Source organism: Trichechus manatus, unplaced genomic scaffold (assembly GCF_000243295.1).
Source record: "Trichechus manatus latirostris isolate Lorelei unplaced genomic scaffold, TriManLat1.0 scaffold00008, whole genome shotgun sequence".
NCBI lineage: Eukaryota > Metazoa > Chordata > Mammalia > Sirenia > Trichechidae > Trichechus > Trichechus manatus.
The window spans coordinates 6,797,546-6,816,135 of NW_004443944.1; the positions used below are offsets into that span (position 1 = coordinate 6,797,546).

At 52.3% G+C, this 18,590-nt stretch overlaps 1 protein-coding gene across 1 annotated transcript in view; it reads left to right on the forward strand.

Annotated features, from left to right (window-relative positions):
* Positions 1-4,567: 4,567 nt before the first annotated feature.
* Positions 4,568-18,590, forward strand: part of BMP7 (bone morphogenetic protein 7) — a 75,809-nt gene continuing 61,786 nt past the window's right edge. Inside the window, exon 1 of the mRNA XM_004370217.1 lies at positions 4,568-5,494. Within this exon, the coding sequence (XP_004370274.1) occupies positions 5,077-5,494 (418 nt within the window). The 5' untranslated portion in view covers positions 4,568-5,076. The remainder of the gene's footprint in view (positions 5,495-18,590) is intronic.

Genomic DNA, 18,590 nt, shown 5'->3' on the forward strand with positions numbered 1-18,590 from the left:
TACTGAGCACCTGTTGTGTGCCAGGCTCAAGGTGGGCTCAGCTGAGAGGCACAGACAGTAAACTGTAAGGCTAGCTTGGAAGACCTTCCTTGAAGATGAGTGGACGCTGACAATTCAGTGGGACGACAGATTCTCAGCGGCTTTCATATGTAAATTGTGGCACCAGCCTGCTCTCCTCTCCCCCAGCCTCACTGGTGTGTGCAGATCGCCCCAAAAGATTAGACAGGGGATTAAGAAGCAGAGACTGTTGCTGGGGAGCAGCATCTTGACGCTGGAAGAGAGAGACCCCATTTGTCTCTGCTGGCATTTGAGGGCACAGAGCGGTTGCAGCGACTTTGCAGCACCGGGGGCCTGGGTAGGACCTGGGGGACAGAGTCCTGTTTCTGCTCCCCGCTCTGCCCTTGCTAGTCCCTCTGCCTGGAATGCCTGTCCCTGACTCAGGTCAATGACAGCTAGGTCATTTGGTTCTTTCTGCCACTGGTACTCCTCTGACTTCCTCGTAGGGCTGTTGTAGGGGAAGAACATCACAAAGTTTAGTAAAGCAAAAAGAAAGTTTTATTTGGCATCTGTTCAAAAGGGGAAAAGTGGGAAACGGACAAGCACGCTGCCACAGCCATGTCTGCCCGAGTCCAAAGAACAGTTACAGAGCCATCAGTATATATTAACATTACAAATGGGCAAAACCATTGAAAGCTTAGCCTTTTCAGATTGGCTAGAAACTGTGATCCTACATTTTAAATTGTCTTCCTTAACAATCACTGGGACAGATTTCAGTGAGACAGTCAGGAGGGTCTTCACTGGTCCAACAAATTTCTCTTCACTAAATGCTGATAGAAAAAGATAAGAGTGGAAAGTCTTTTGTGTTGTGTTTGATCGAGTCGGCTTTATGTGAAAGTTTCCCTAAAAGATATTTTCCAAGATTATGTTAGCTATTGTCTTTACACCTCAGGGCCCAGTTGATGTGTCCTTGTGAGTCCTTGTGGACCCAGCTCCAGCTCGGTCACATTCTCTATGCTCAAGGATAGGGAATAATAACTGCAATATTATTTCCTAAATCAGGGCCTGTCTGCCTTTCCTCCCACCCCAACCTTCATGGAAGCTCCCTGGTCTGTCCCCTACCTGAAAGCCATCTCTCCTTGAAGGAGCCCACTTCCTGGCCCGCTCACAGCTGTACGCCCAGGCCCAGTGCTATGCCTGACACCAGGACAGCCACATGATTTGAGGGGCCCATGCAAAATGGAAATGAGGGACGTCTGTTCATAGATGACCAGGAATGTCACAGTACAGCACCCCCACCTGACAGCCAGGAAGCACCCAACACACACTGAAGGAGTGAGTGGATACTGGCCAGTGGGCAGAGGCCCAGCCGGGGGAGGGGCTCAGGACCTGGCCTCTGTGATAGTGGCTGGTGTCCACATGAATGACTAGGACCTTTGGTGACTAATAGACGATATAAGGCAAATTTCCAAAATGTGGAGGTAACTCATATCTCCACTTCCCGCTTCCTCATCCTGACATCAGCCACTCACATGGCGCTTTCAGATCCTAACCACCCAGAGTGGGGTCTCCACAAGTTAGGACTCTGTCCTTCTAGCCCCTGCCAAATAGGCAAACGCCAGCCCCTCTGCTGGCTCTCACCGCCCGCGGTGAGTTCGAAAATTCGCTGGAATGACTCACAGAAACTATTACCTATCCTTACGGGCGCCCATTCATTGTAGCAAAAAAGGCTACAAAGCATAGAGAAGCATCAGGCAGGTCTGGGAGACGCGCTGGCTTGAGGCCTCCATTGTCCCCAGGGACGTTCTGTCCCCTGTCCCCTGCATGGATGTTTTCACCAATCCCAAAGGCCCCAGAGAGAGCACTCCAGGGACCAGAGTCCCCCAGTCATTGGGATCTCAATGAATATGCATGACTGAAGCCTTGATGTTGTTGTTAGGTGCCACCAAGTAGGTTGTGACTCATAGCGACCCCATGTACAACAGAATGAAATGCTGCCCAGTCCTGCGCCACCCTCACAATTATTGCTATGCATGAGCCAATTGTTGTAGTCACTGAGTCAATCCATCTCAGGGAGGGTCTTCCTTTTTTTCCGCTCACTTTACCAAGCATGATGTCCTTCTCCAGGGACTGGTCCCTCCTGATAACATGTCCAAAGTAAATGAGACGAAGTCCTGCCCTGCCACTCTAGTTTCTAAGGAGTCTGAATACATAGTTAGGACAGATCCAATCAATGAACATGCGTGTGGCCAAGGAGTGACCTGTGTAGCCCCCTACTTATTTATGAGTATTTAAGTTTGGCCTGGTTGTTTTAGAAAGACAAAGAGCACTCTAATGGCTCAGGCTATTTTCAAAAGCCAGAGACAAAAAGCCAAACCAAGTTCTGTGTCCCACAGACCTGCAGGCTTGCATATCTCTTCTGCTGGCTGGGCCTCTCCTCTCTCCACCCATGTAACCCCTTAGGCTGCCATCTCGTCCAAAAGCCCCCAGAGACTCAGAGGACCGCATGGCAGATCTGCTCCGGAGAACTGGAGAAAACCAGGCTCCGGGGAGCGTCTCTCACTAGCCCTCCTGCCTCAGGGAGGACCAGCCTGGGGGCTTTCTCCAGCCCTCCAGAGAGGCTCAGCCAGGCCCCCAGCAGAAGCCTCGGTCCCCAGACTCAGCCTGAACTCCCTCTGATGACCCTCCGTCTAGCTTTGTCTGAGAATCAGTGCTTGGTTGGTTTGCCTCCTTGGGACAGCCCCAAGTGGGGAGGGAGGCATAGTCCTCACTGCCACTCTGGGTGAGGGCTTATTTTCCTCCCATTTTAAAGATGAGGAAACCGAGGCTCGGAGGAGTAGTGAGCACTGATGTTCCCTCAGCTGGCAGAGGGGAGCGGGAGGTTGTAGTGGTCTGCGGGTAGCTGGGCACAGGGTGGGCAGCTTAGTAATGTTTGTGGAAGGATGATCGAGAGGAGGACGAAGGCAGGAGGCAGAGCGGCTGGTGGGTGAGGTCTCAGGCACACACCCTCGAGTGAACAGGGTGCCTGCGCCCCAGACACTGCCCGGGTAGACGGCTGCCGGGGAAGGTCAGGCGGTGCAGGCAGGGGTATCCAGCTTGGGTGCGGGGGGCGCCTGGAAGTACATGGGGCCCAAAAGAGGAGGGGGAGGCTTCCCGGTCTCACTCCCACTGGCCAGTCAGATTTCCTTTATTCATTCCACGAATACGGACTGGGCAGCTGCGGTGGCTGCCAGGCTCTGGGTGCAGGGCACTGGGGTACAGGAGCTGCCAAATCAGGCCCCGCCCCCGCCCCCGGGGCGCTCCGCTTCTAATGGGGCAGACAGACAATAAAAAAGGCACCGAATAACTGCAACAGTAATTCCAGACAGTGAGAGAGCTCAGGAAAATAAAACAAGCGTGCGTGGGGGTGAGGAGGGAGGCAACCTTAGCTTCGCTGGCCTGGGAAGGTCTTTGGGAGGAGGTGGCCCTTGAGTAGGGACCTGGCGATGGAGAGGCCCCTGTCCTGCGAGAGACTGAGGGTGGCGGTGCTGGGAAAAATTTCTAAAAACAACAAACCCTACTCCCAACCTAGACAACCTCTGCACAGCAATGGAAGAGAGAGAAGAGTTTTATCACTGAATAAGCATTGAGCCAGAATGGGATGCATCACAGGGTAGCAATCCGCTAAAGAGATTGTAAAGACAGAAAGAAATCTCAGGCTTATAGCGCTGAGTGGATACAACCCCTCACACGTTAAAGATAAAATTGCTAATGTTCCAGTATCTTTATGGCAGGACACCTAAAGTTATGTTAATCTCCTTCCAGGAAACTGGGAGGTAGGCGTGTGAGCTTCCTTGATGATTACATTTCAAAAGAGACGGCTCCCAGGACCTTGAGAAACATCCTTGATTTACATACTTTTCAGAAAGACAAAGAGAGAGTCTACCATTCCACGTTATCTAAAGTGAATTGTGAAAGAACAGGGGAGACTGTTCCCTGTTTTCAACGGGGAGAATTAAAATCTCTTATTTTCAATTTGTATTTGTCCTTACAGAGGGCGAGGGGTCAGGGAGCGTTCCAGGCGGGGGGGTGGGGGGTGGGAAGAAACGCACGTGTGAAGTCAAGCTGTCGACAAGTTTGGGGAGGTGCGGCGGTCCTCGTGGTTGGAGTGAGGAAAGCCTGAGACAGAGCCGGAGGGGGGCAGAGGGACCAGACAGACTCAGGGGCCACCTCCTCCGGGAACTCTTCCCCGATTCCCTCTTTTCCTCCGCGCTCCTCCCGCCGCTCAGCCTCTCCTCCCGCTGCCCCGATCCTCAGTCCCCGCTCAGTTCCCTTCCCTGTTCCGACTACGAGCCCCGAGAGGGCAGGGCCGGGTGGGAGTCCTTCCTCCATATGCCCGCGGCGTCTGGCCTGGCGCTGGGCACCCCGTGGGCACTCGGTCAATATTTGCCGAGCGCACTAGAAGGACTGAATGAATCCATTGGGCGCAGCAGGGGGGAGGGCGGGGCCGAGGCAGGTGGGAGGCCGCCGGCGCGGGAGGGGCCCCTGGAAGCCCGCCCTTCTCCTCCTCCTCCTTCTCCTCCCAGGCCCCAGCGCGTACAGTCTGGGGCTCCCGAGGCGTCTTCTCGTGCGATCTGGGGCGCGCAGGGCGGGGAGAGCGGTCCGGGGCCCCTGCTCTCGGCGCCGGAGGTCGAAAGCCAGTGGGTCGCCGCCGCCCGATAGGAGAGCGCTCTCGAGAGCAGTGGGAGGAAGGAGCGCCCGCTCGCCGCCTCCCCGGCGCTTGCTCTCCCGGCTCAGAGGTTTGCGGGCTGCTCCTCCCACCCGCGCCAGGCTCCTCGCTCGCTGGAGCCGGTTTCCAAGCCCCGCCGTACGCCCAAGCGAGTGCAGGGCGAGGGGCCCCGGGGCCAGCCCGAGCCGGGGTGGGGGTCCGGGCAGCGCACAGCCGGCCGGGGAGGGGCCATGTCCGGCGCGGGCGCAGCGGGGCCCGTCTGCAGCAAGTGACTGAGCAGCGTGGACGCCGCTGCCCCCCTCCGCCACCTGGGGCGGCGCGGGCCCCGGTGCCCGGAGCCCGGTGCCCGGCCCGCGCGGAGAGCCAGCGCGATGCACGTGCGCTCGCTGCGCGCCGCGGCGCCCTCCAGCTTCGTGGCGCTCTGGGTGCCTCTGCTCCTGCTGCGCGCCGCCCTGGCCGACTTCAGCCTGGACAACGAGGTGCACTCGAGCTTTATCCACCGGCGCCTCCGTAGCCAGGAGCGGCGGGAGATGCAGCGCGAGATCCTCTCCATCTTGGGCTTGCCCCACCGCCCGCGCCCACACCTCCAGGGCAAGCACAACTCGGCCCCCATGTTCATGTTGGACCTGTACAATGCCATGGCGGTGGAGGAGGGCGGCGGGGCCGACGGCCAGGGCTTCTCCTACCCCTACAAGGCGGTCTTCAGCACCCAGGGCCCCCCTCTGGCCAGCCTGCAAGATAGCCACTTCCTCACCGACGCGGACATGGTCATGAGCTTCGTCAATCTCGGTGAGTGCGGGCAGGAGGAAGGGGGCGCGCGCCTCGGCTGAGGGGCGCCTTGCCACAGGGAGGGGGTCACTACTTACAGCCAGCCTCCCACCTTTCCACTCGGCCCCTTGCATAGCTGTCAGTGCCTGGCTGAGAGTCTCCCACCTCCAGCCCTAGAGGACCCCAAGCTGTGCTCGCCCCAGGTAGGGCGAGGCAGGCTCAGCTGGCCTGTGGATGTTACTGGAAGTGGAGGCACCCACCCGAAGCCCCCTCCGGGTTACGCCGCCCGCCGCACATCTGGGGCCGCGGGCGCCGGCCCTGGTCGCGGCTGAGTTCAAAGCGCGGGGCTCGGTCATGTGAGCCGTCGCTGGCCGGCGCGCCGCTAGCTACCTGGATTTAAAGGGCCCTTCTCGGAGGAGCTGCCTTCCCGCCCGCCCTTGGCCCCGCTCACCCTGCCTGGCCCTGGCCTCCCGGGCCGCGCGGCGTCCCGGTCCCCGCCCTGGCAAACCCTACCTGTCCCCTCGCGGTGCGCCCACCTTTGCGTGCTGCGCGCCCGGGAGCCTCGGGGCCTCTCTCCGCCGCCGGCGCCCCCCTCTCTCGATCTCCCCGCCGGAGCCAGGGAAGAAACGTTGCCATTGCGAACTTTCTATTTTAAATATTTAATGATAGGTCCCGGGCGGGCAGAATCCATTTTCAGCGTTTATCACGTGTGGCGCGCAAACCACCGGTTTTGGCGATTGGGCGGCGCGGAATCTCCGAGCAGACGCCGCCGGGGGCGGCGGGGGGACACGGCTCTCGATGAAGCCGCGCCAGTCCCGGGACGCGAGCCTGGGGCTGCGGCGGTGCCCCGGGGCGCCCCTCCATAGCATCCGCGCGAGTTCACCAATCTTGCTCAAACTAACCCCCGGCCGCGCGCTGTAGGGCCGATGATCAAATATTTGGTTTCCGAGATAACACACCCCGAAAGCGCTGTTTCCCGAGCCGCTTTCATTCTACCTGTGTAACTTGCAGCGAAAACCCGAGCAGAGTCAAGACAGCAAATTTTCGCCCACGGGCGCTGTGTCAACATGGAAATAATGACCCTAAATCCCCACGCTGGGCACCTGGGGAGCGGACGGGGGCGGGGAAGCGAGGATCCGCGTGAGGTCTTCCCGCCTCAGATAAGGTCGGCGGAGTCCCGGGGACGCCATTGTCCACCCTAAATGATAGCCCAACCCAAATAGCGAAATGCGCTTCAGCGAGCAAGGGGTGGGAGGTTTCGATGGCAAAGTAACATTTAAAAAGTTTTTATACGAGGCTGCCTGTTAAGAACGAGGCAGCTCCATATGCCCTGATTTAGAACAGTCTCCAAGACGTATGGGGTGGAAAAAAGCAAGGTCCAGATCAGTGAACTTACTTACATATATGTTTGTGTATCATCCGTGTTCTGGCAACAGACTCCGTGAACTGGAAATAAATTTTACTGGGGGGGGGGGGGGGGCAAAACTGGGGCGGGGGCTTGGGGGGGGGGGTGGGGGTCGGATTTTTCAACGTCTGACTTTTTTTTCTTGCACTGTGTGTTTATTGCCTATACCAAAAACTGAAAAACAATTCTAAAAATAAGAATAAACCGAAGTGGCACTCTGTAGCGGCCCTGAAGCCCGGTTTTACCAGGGCCTTCTCTGTCTGGGATTTCTGGCATCTGGTGTTGGATTGGGTATCCGGGACTCCCAATGCAGCAGGTCCCAGCCGCCTCCTTCACAGCTCAGCCGGGGTCATTACAAAGGCAGTTGGAAGCCCTGGCTTCCGTAGACAGCTCTGCAAACCCATGCAGAAAGCGGCTAATGCTTAGTGACTAGCAACTTGGCCAGATCCCGGTGGCCCCCCACCCCAGGGGAGGAGCAGTTTTGCTCACTGGATGCCTCTGGGGACTCGGGGCAGAGCTGTTTGCTCCCGTGGGTGGTGGGAGCAAGCCGGGACTCGCCCGGGACGGCCACAGCTGGGTGGTTTTCCTCCTCTGGCTGAGCACACACCTTTCAACCCCGCTAGTCCCATTTCTTTCATCTTGAAAGGACAAAGACTGGCTTGTCTGAGCCTCTCAATCCGCTGGGCTGGCTTTGGGCTCTGGGACAGCCTTGCCTGACATTCTCAGGTCTCATCGCTCCAAATTAGATGGCGGAGTGGCTTCAACAGGGTGCTCTAAGCGTGTTTTCTCACTCTGTCTCTGTCTCAGCTGAGGGTAATTAGTTAGGTGAAGGCCTGGACTCAAGTTTGTGAAGACCCTGCTAAGCTTGGCCTTTAATTTCTGCTCAGCAACAGCCCGTGAATAAAGTGTCTGGCCCTTCTGTTCTATCCTGGCTCCGGAATTTCTCCTCGGAGGGGCTTGGGTGACAGTGGGGTTGGAGAGGGTCTGGGGGGTGGGGTGGGGCTGGGGGAGGTGTAGAGGACATGTCCTGAAGCTCAGCTTGCTGAGAAAGCTGTGCTTTCTCCTGGGATTGCAAATCACAATGCCAAGTTTTCGCTAGGGGCCTTTATTCACACTTCACCCAAGAGTGAGAAAATGTCACGTGTTCATTACTTGTTATCGTCTGGGGAGACTTTGGGAGCGAGGATGGAGATCTTGCGGGGGGGGGGGGGCGGCGCTGGCCTCCTTGCCCCCTCCAAAGCATGCTACTGCTGTCCTGCATCTGTGCATGGGGACCGCTGCCTGGATGCTGAAGGCTTTTGCAGACCTGTGCGATTATTCTTCCTTAACTGGTTTTTGTTCCTATAAGTTGCTCTCCTTGGAATCCAAGCTTTTTGCCAGGCTGAGCGGGAATCTGAAGGAGAGGGGAATTTACGACAAAACCAGGCGCTGGGAACGAGGACTTCAGACGGCACCTTATGACAAAGACCATCCTGTACCGTACAGCCCTGCGTGCTAGCTTAGTGGCCTGAGTGCCCCTTAGGTTCAATGGTGAGATTCGTGAACTTGTTTGGACTGACAAGCCCCCGACCCTTCTGTGCAGACTTCATTTTGGAATTCAAAACCGGCCACCCCCTCTTACGTACTCCCTGGGCAATGGCGATTCTTCGCAGCGGACCCATCGGTGGCCCCTCACCATTCTTTGGAAAAATCCAGCAGCTGAGCTTGGACTCTTCTCTAGAAGTCACTGGCAGTGGGGACGGGCGGTTAGTGTCTATCTCTCTGGCCCGGGTTATGAAGGCACCAAATCGGTTTAATCTTTGAAGCAAAATTAAAAAAGAGAGAGAGAAAGTTGGAAATCCCTCCTTATGGGAGGCAGCGGATAAAAGTGGCTTTTGTTTCTGTAAGCCTGAGCGTGGGGAGAAGGCTGTGCAGTTTGAGTTTTACTTTATACCATCTGGCTATCCTTTTTGTTGACAAGTGTTTGGCATTAAGAGCGCTCCTTTTGCCCCTTAAGAACAGGCCCTACCACTGTAGAGTATTAGAAAAAGATTCTGTTACAGTTTAAAAATTTCCTTCAGGGAGTGCTTCGCGAAGGGAGCATGGACTGCAGGCATTTGCAGCTGTAACCTGGATTGTGTTAAAATTTGGAAGGGCCGCTCCGCATTCCAGCAGTGGAGCGCCGGCCCTCCCTGGTAAGCAGCCAGAGGTTAATATAGATGTCACACAGTCTCCCCCTTCTTTCTCTCTCTTTCTTCCTTTCTGCAGAGTGCCTTCTCTATAGGAGTGCACCAACAGCTGTGTTTTTAGAAACCCTTTCACCATTACTGCTTTTAAACCTCATTTTCCTGCTTATATAAATCAAAGATTTCCCCCCCTTTCCCCAAGGATGTGTGACCCAGATTTGAACTTTTTTGATCCTGCGTGTATTTTCCTGCTGGAAGCAAAGCAGGTTACGGCTGAGTCCCGGATGCCAGCTTGGGTGGCTCTTTTTGGTTTCCGGTCCAGGGTTGTCACTGGGTTGCGGAATGGACCCTGTTGAAGGCGCAGTAGGCTGGCAAGTCTCCGCGGTGATACACACAGCTGGTGCGCGATCCCCATCACCAGAATGCCTGCGATATGAGCAAATATCACATGTCCCTGAACTCGCAGACAAGTGGTGACTTCATTCCAGGGAGAGTCCCATCTAAATTGATTGATCACCCCTATCGCTTTAATATCTTTCTGGGTTTTCTTTTTCCCCCCTTTTGGGTAAAGTCATATTTGGCCCATTACAAGAATCAGAGTGTCCTAGCACACCCCCTGTCCCCACCCTTCCCGGCCTGCCCACCCATTTCACCAGCTGGACGTTCTGAATGGATTGCCCTTGCACCGAGCTGCTGGCCACGTTCATTTTTCCCTGATCTCTCTTTAGTCCTTGGGTGGGGGCTGTTGACACACTGGTTGTTTGGCAGCCCTTGTGCGTTCTGGTAGTGTCACTGGGGTGAGGGTGGCGAAGGCAGGGAGCTGTGGAACCTGTCATTTGATCGTCGGTGAGCATCAGGTTCTGAAGAGGGGCGGTGGGAGAGCCCACAGCTGTGTACACTTACTCCAAAAGATTGAAGTCCCACTGGTAAAATCAATATCTTGAGTTGCACGACCCTCTGCTTTTAATTAGTTTAAATCAAATGTGCCGGTGACATTTCGCCTCCTCTCGACTTCGTGGGGTGAGGAAATACCAATATTTACATAGAAACTGTTAATTTGTGGCGAAAATGATAACACATTGAGCTTCACACACCCAAATTGCTCCAGTGTGATGGATCCCAGCGATGGATCCCAGATCAGTGTGGCCTTGAGGGGTGACCTCCCCAGGGAGAGGGAGCAGAGAGGTGACATTGGTGGCAATGTCTCTTGTGGGGACCCTGGCTGCTAGGACACAGGTGGCTCTGTCTGTGGGCTGAGTACCTGAGGATGCTAGTATTTTGGGAACTTGCCCCGCGTCTTTCCATTGCAAGTCAGAAATACTGAGATTCACCCACGTGCCACGGAAAGTCCTTTCTTGAAGCATTCCTAAAATATTGTGAAGCAAGAACTTGCCCTTTTGGTTGTTTTTGAGTCCGTCCTCCTAGCACGCTGGGTTCTTTGCGCTGGGCGGCTCAGGCACAGTGCTGTACTTATTACAGTTTCAAATGCTTTTCTTTCCAATTCCTGAAACAGTTTACAGGGGGAGGGGGGTGCTCTTTAACTGCAAACGATCCCGGTCCGACCACGGCTGTTACGCAGAGCTGCTCAGTATTAGCTGTGTGTTCAGCTGTGATTGAATTCCAGGTTCTGTAGCAAATGGCATTTGACAAATAATATTTGACAAAATGCGCCTTGGTATTCCTTAATATGGAACAGATATCTCATAGTTCACCTTCCCCGGCGAAAAAATCACTCAACCCCAAAGAGAAATGGCAATGCAGGTGAAGACCAGGGCTCCCGCTGTGCCTCCCCAAAGCAGAGTGTTTATGATTTGGGGGGGATCTCAGAGCGCAGAAGTTTGACACTGACGTGAAACCCAGAACAGCGTTTGCGATGCCGGCCTTTCAACATGCGTGTTGGAAGGCATTGTGGGGAGCCGCGCAAAGCCTCTGCTGATCCGCGTGGAGTGGATTGAATTAATGACAACTCTGAGAGCTCTCGTTTGAGGGTAATTGCTTTATTGTTTTGGAGCCAGGGTGCTTTTAATCTGGTTCCTGTACAAACATGTTTAACGTGTGTTAATGCATTACCAAACCAGAGCCTCTCAGCACAACCCTGCTTTTCATTAATTGATGTCGGTAGCAGGGTACAGTATTTCAAAGGACTGGCCAAGTTTAAACTGTGTTTCCAATTTCCTCCCTTTCCCGTGTTTGAAATGCCAATGTTAATTTGTTCCCACGCGGGAGCAGGGGCTGCCAACCGCGGCTTCATATAAAGGGCTTCCTAGTGAAGGCTTCCAGCCCTCGCTGGTGCTCTCGGCTGCCTGGCCAAGTTTCCTGGCACTTTGCAGCTAATTCTGGATGATATATGGAGTGGGGGGCTGGGGGGCTTCACTGCCGTGTAACGGAAGTTCTCGGTGACAGCAGTGGATGTGACTTGGCAAGGGACGGTGGAACAGCAACCGTAGTGCTTCTCTGTAGACACAGCCGAAACCCATGTGTCGTTTGCACTGTGGTTGCATATTGGCTGTGTGACCTTGGGCAAGTTACTTACCATCTCTGAATTTAATTCCTCCTGTTTTAAAGGGTTGATGATCATCTCCCCTTGACAGAGTCTCCTGAAGATGAAATCATCTAATGAACGTGCAGAGCCTGGCACACAGTAGGTGCATAATAAATGTTAGCTCTTGTGTTTATTGTGGTAGCCAGATCAATAACCACTTTGATATATGGGTCCAAATTTCGGTTTTTGGTTACTTAATCTTAAAATACTGGGATTAAGCCACACATTATTTTAAAGATACTGAGAAAATGGCCCCACAGGTGTGTGTGAACATGGGCGTTTTTCCTCTTTCAGAGATCAATGGATTTTGAACGAAGACACCAAACTTATTACAGAGCACCAGAGCACCACGCTGAATCTTTCTCTTGCTTTTAGTATCTTGTTGTTGGGTGCCATGGAGTCTGTTCTGACTCGGTGACCCTATGTGATAGAACTGCCCTATAGGGTTTTCTAGGCTGTAATCGATACGGGTGGGAGCAGATCGCTAGGTCTTTCTCTTGCAGAGCCTCTGGGTGGGTTCAAACTGCTGATCTTTTGGTTACCAGCTGAGCACTTAACCACTGTACCACCAGGGCTCCTGCTATTTAAACATTGCATTACTAGGGAAACCAAAGCTGGGTGAGGGGCAGACAGGAACTCTGTGTCCTAGTTTTGCAACTTCTCTCTAAATCAAAATTTATTCCAAAATAGAAAGCTTAATTAGAAAAAGAAGCACATTACTGAAGCCTTTCTTCCCACCCCTTTCCGGAAGATGGTCAACGTGCAAATTGTGTCTTCCGTCAGGGGAATGACAAGCCCAGAGCCTTCCTTACCAGAACGGCACAACTTTCCCACTTTTTACTGGAGCAGGTGCAGGGCTGCCCGCCGCCCTCGGCTGTCCCCCAGCCTCCCCCAGCCGGGGTCAGGCTACGACAGCAAAGCCCTGTGCACTCAGGGCGTTTACAAGTCTCTGGAGACCGGGAGACAAAAGGGCTCAGGCCTGAGACCGAGGGGTGGGCTTTATCACTCAAAGCTCCCCATAAATCCCCTTCAGCTCTGTCTATTCCGTCTGAAAAACCCGACTTAGCTAGTATTAAGTTCCCCTGCATCCTCGAGATCACGTGTGACTCTTTCACATCTTTATCTCCCCGAGGAGCTTTCAAGTTTCCATCTTTTGTTGTCTGGTTTAATTAAATTTGGCTGTGAATAAAAAGTTGCACTGTTTCCAGAATTGAGGGCTGACATGTTTTTCAGCATGCGACTTGGGCCTGTACGGTCTTGTAATGCCAGCAGCTCTCTTGCCTTCATGTAGTTGGAAAAAAACAAATAAAAATCTAAGCATTTAGCAAAACAGTCGGCACGGACAGGTCCAAGTACACATCTGCCCAGCAACTTCCCAACCCGCACGCTCAAGCAGTCGAGTTACGTTGTGGTTTTCAGTGGCTTGTCTTCTGGCCTTTGATGAAGGACTCTCTTCTGGACTGCTTTTTTTTCAGACATCCTTACTATCCTGTTCTCACACTGCCTGACAGAATCCTCCTGGCGCAGAAGGTGCTCACATATTGGCACACTTACATGCATGACACAGTCAAGCATTTGCTAAATGTTTTTGATCTTGCATCTCCAGTAGTAAATTTTTGAGTACGCACCCTAAATATAAATAAATTACATCATTCCTTCTGTGTTAGGAAAGCTAGTACTTTATAAGACATGGACTCCGATCGAAATCTCAATGAGAGGCTCTGAAGATTAAAAACAAATGAACTTTTAATGAACAAAGGAAAGCACGTTTGCGTCACTAAAAATTTGCAAAGGCATGGGATGTTCTTTGGTGTTTTTTGAAATCGTAGTTCAGCTGTGTGGGATCAGCGAGCTGGTTCTCAGTTTCCAGTATTCGGCCCTTCGTCCAGTCAGCATAAACTCCATTACTGGGGAGTAACAAACAAGCCCACAGCCCTGGTGGTTTAAAAGCATAAAGGTATGTCTTCACTTGCAGTGGGGGTCCCTAGAGGGGTGGGGAGAGGGCTTTGCATGCTGGTGGGGGAGGGGGCAGGTCCCAGGCTGATGGCGCTGCCACCATCTCGATTGTCACCGGGTACTGTGCCAGAGAGAAAAAAATCAACCCTGTTGCCGTTGAGTCAATTCCGACTCATAGCGACCCTGTAGGACAGAGTAGAACTGCCCCATAGGCTTTCCAAGGCGATAATCTTTATAGGAGCAGATTGCCAGGTCATTTTCTCCTGTGGAGCTGCTGAGTGGGTTCAAACCCCCAACCTTTCCGTTAGCTGAGTGCTTCAGCATTGTGACACCAGGGCTCCTTTTCAGTCCTGTCTGCCAGTTATTCGGAAATTTTTCCTGAAACTCTGTAAATTGCCACCTTCCCTGATGTCAATATGTTCCTGAAATTTCCTTCACAAATGTAACCATAACATTTTCTTCCTGCATCCAAATGCATCTCTCAGGCCTCCCCCAAGGGCTGGCACCCTATTTGGGAGGCCAGTGTTTCCAGAAGCTTCCATATCCCTGAGGTATTCACGTGGTTCAACAAGAATAACCACTTCTTTCGGTTCCCACTTGTAAAATGAGTCGCCTCTTTAGAACCTGTCTTTCAGCGAAGGCCGGCTTCAGCTTTAGTCTGTCTGGTTCACTACACAGAGATTTGAAAGGACTGACTTCTGTGTCTGCTAACCAGGCGACTGCTGGCATTCGTCCGAGCTGTGCAGGTTACGGCCTTGTGACGTCTCCCTCCTGCGTGGAGGAACTGCTTTTTCTTCCTGGGCCTTAGAGGCACTTCCTGTGTTTAACATTGGGGGAAACTGGGTGAAGGGTATGCGGGAACTCTTTGCACTATCGTTGCAACTTTTTTGTAAATCTGAAGTTACCCCCAAATTAAAAGTTTATTTAATTAATAAAAAAGATAGGAGGGAACCTCTTGTGTTCTTCATTGTGATTGAATTATTTTCCAACCCCCCAACCAACCAGAAAACTCTGACTGAAACGAGGAGAATCTGGAAGAAATGCGCCACAGAAATGGGCTCTTTGTGGTCTGGCTGTTTCTGAAGCGCGGCCAGGGAGCTAGCTAGTTGTAGTGTGCTGAGAGTTTTGGTTGTTGTATACTGTCGAGTTGATTCTGACTCAGAGTGAGCCCGTGGGAAAGAGTAGAACTGCCCTGTAGGGTTTCCAAGGCTGTCATCTTTATGGAAGCAGATTGCCACAGTTTCTCCCGCTTTATGGAAGCGGCTGGTGGGTTCGAACCGCTGACCATGGGTTCACAGCCGAGCTCTATAACCATTGCGCCACCGGGGCTCCTTGAGTTTGGGGCATCATGCCCCGTAGGCCAATAAATAATCAATCTACAGACCCATTAACTCCATGGGAGCTCAAGAGCAAATGAAAACCCCCTGCACGGTGCCCGGAGACCTTTAAAACTCCCTGCATCCGTTCATAAGACGCCCGATACAAAACAGCCATTTATTGATGGGCGAGAAAGGGGGCGGGCGAGCCCGTTTTGGTCTTTCAGTTTCCCTCTTGGTCCTGAACTTTGTTAAATGCCCACCACCTCCCCCTCCTCAGGTTCCATTTTCCGACTGACTTGACCTCACATTTGTTGAAAGAGAAACCCTTGAAAATGGCAGGGGGGCCTCAGAATCTTCCAGGGCTAGTAAATGTTTATAGGGTTGAGGCGCTGGCTGGCCATTTCCTTTAGGAGGAAACAATAAACGAAGCTACTTTCATTGTCCCTACTCAAACCCTGAGCTCCTAATTGTCTTAATATACTGACCAGGGCTGGGGGACAGGTGGGGGAGGGGATCCTGCCATCTCTGGCCCTCTGGTGGCTGAAGCACCCTTGGGACTTGGAAGTGTCCTTTTTGGGTAGGTTTAGGGCAGGATTTACCAACCTCAGCGCTATAGACATTTGGAGCCAGGTACTTTGTACTGGGGGTCTGTCCTGTGCATTGCAGGGTATTTAGCAGCATCCCTGGCCTCTACCCACAGATGCCCATAGCACTGCCTCACGTCCCCTGATGCTTGTTGCCATATTGTTGGATAATGTCGAGTCGATTCCTACTCAGTGAATCTGTGTGACAGAGTAGAACTGCCCCATAGGTTTTCTAGGCTATAATCTTCACAAGACGAGCCCTGCTGGCTCTGGTTAAGCACTCGGCTGTTAACCTAAAGGTTGGTGGTTCGAGCTCAAGTCCACCAGCTGCTCCATGGGGGAGATGTGGCAGTCTGCTTCTGTAAAGATTACAGCCTTGGAAACCCTATGGGGCAGTTCTACTCTGTCCTACAGGGTTGCTGTGAATCTAGAATTGCTACGAGTCGGAATCGACTCAACAGCAAATCTTCACGAGGGCAGATTGCCGGGTCTTTTTCGCTTGGAGCTGTTGGGTGGGTTCAAATCATGGACCTTCCAATTAGCAGCCAAGCGCTTTAACTATTGTGCCACCAGAGCTAAATCACCCCAGTTGAGAAACACCGATTTAGGGTAATGTTCCTCACACTAGGAATTAGTCTGGGAGCCTTGGCCTCAAACTCACTGGCGCGTGAGGTGAGTGGAGAAAGCAGCAATTCTAGACTGATGGCTTATTTTCCGGTTGAGAGGAACACAGATTGCAATCTCTCCTGGGAACTGGGCTCTGCCTGGGTCTGCAGCGCTCAGGGGACTGAACTGTGAGTGACGGTAAAAATAAGGGACCTCGGAGGGCAGATCTCTAGACAGCAGGCAGATCATCTCAAGAACCCAAATATTTTTACAGTGCCCTTGGCTGATGATGCTGGAAAATTGTTAAACACGCATAGCACCGTCCCTCTTGTGTTTTTCTCCCCCAACTTCCCCTTAAAGGAAACTGGGCAAACTTCTCTTACCTGGTTCCCCTTTCTCAGCAGGTAATTTATACAGGTTGTGGGGCATCTTAGTCACCTAGTGTTGCTCTAACAGAAATACCACAAGTGGATGGCTTTTTACAGGAGAAGTTTATTCTCTCACAGTCCAGTAGGCTACAAGTCCAAATTCAGGGCATCAGCTCCAAGGGAAGGCTTTCTCTGTCGGCTCTGGAGGAAGGTCCGTGTCATCAACCTTCCCTTGGTCGGGGAGCTTCTCTGCGCAGGAACTTCAGGTCCAAAGGACGCGCTCTGCTCCTGGCACTGCTTTCTTGGTGGTATGAAGTTCCCATATGCTCACTTCTCTCTTTTATATCTCAAAAGAGATTGGCTTAAGACACTATCCAGTCTTGTAGACCTCATCAGTATAACTGCCGCTAATCCATCTTATTACATCGTAGTGATAGAGTTTACAACACATAAAGAAATCATATGGTACACAATCATACAATACTGGGAATCATGACCCAGCCAAGTTGACAGACATTTTTGGGGGACACAATTCAATCCATGACACAGGCTAATTCATTCCGGGGGTGAGCAGAGAAGCTGCATTTTTCCCCTCGTGTGTTACAGTAGCTTTCAAAGAGAAGTGCTTAGTTAAGTTTCAGCAACTGAAAACCCTGTGGAGCACAGTTCGACTCTGACACACATGGGGTCGCCATGAGTTGGGCTTGCTGTAGACCAGGAGTCTGCAGACTACAACCCAGGGGCCACATCTAGCCCTAGGCCTGTTTTTATACAGCCTGCAAACTCAAAATAGTTTTTACCTTTTTTTTTTTAAATGGGTGACAAATAAAAGAAGCATAAAATTTCACGACACTTGAAAATTATATGAAGTTCAGATTTCAGTGTCCATCAATAAAGTTTTATTGCAACACACTCATTCATTTCTGTATTGTCTGTGGTTGCTTTTGTGCAGAGACTGTATGGCTTCAAAAGTTGGAGGTATTTGCTGCCTGGCCCTTTACAAAAGCTTGCTGACCGCTGCTTTAGACTCCCTATCCTCTACCTGGGAAAGTAAAAAAAATGATAAAACAGCAAACAAACCTAAGTTTTATCTGCCTTCCCATTTTGCTCCTTTATAGCTGCTCAGTGACCACAGACACCCTGTCTTTTTTGGGATATCCTTGAGTATTCCTCTGAGTTTGAGGAAAGTGACAAGTTGAGTTGCCCTCTGAAGGACTTCCAGTGTCTTTCATGTAGACATATCTTGTGAATCCCCGCGGGGGGACATGTGTGGCTTTCATGTGGACATATCTTGTGAATCCCCAGGGGACGACATGCGTGGCTTCCCCTAACTTTGCTTCGTCACAGCACTCCCTCCTCCACTTTCAGGTGGTAGTAAGACTTGGGCTCTGGGGTCACACCGCTTGAGTCCCCCGTCACCTCTGCTGCTTGTTAGCTCTGCGGCCTGGGGCAGGTTATTAAACACTGTGTCCCCGTTTCCTCAGTGGGGGTTAATCTTAGTGCCCACCTCCTGGCCTACTGTGAGGATTGTTTACTCAAAGGCAAGAGAGTAGATGTTGGCCAGAACATGGAGCTGGCCTGTCTGTCCCGAGGGGTGGCTCCTCTTGGCATTGGGGGCAGCAGGATGTGCTGTCCAGAGCATTCTGGGCACTAGAGCACAGTGTGCCCACATCCTCCATGCCAGTCTGTGCCCCGTCTCTGCGGGATTTGGGAGAGGGCAGCCCTTTCCTAGCAGGTGTGCCCCGTGGTGAAAGGGGATGGTAGCCTGTGCAGACGGGAGCAGGAGGCAAAAAAGGAAGCTGATCTGATTATGCCGAATCCTGTTATACTAGAAAGTTGCTTCTTGCTGATTAAAATTTGTGTTTATTGGTGCAGGGTTTTAAGCAAACACTGAACCTTTGGGAAACTACATGTACCTGCCAGCTCAGGGCCAGATCATCTCAGGTAGGTTCAGAAATCTGACTGTGGGCTGGCCTAATCTTCGAAACAAATCATGTAAATAGAAATTGCACAGTCAAATTGTACCAGCGTCCTTTGGACTCCGACTTTGTGTCTGACTTAGTTGGGGTGGCGTTTCTCATGACCGCCACAGTTTTTGATATGGACAACTAACACTTCTCAATCTGTTTGAGGACGCACCCACGCCAGCCCCTCATAAAATAGCGATGATTG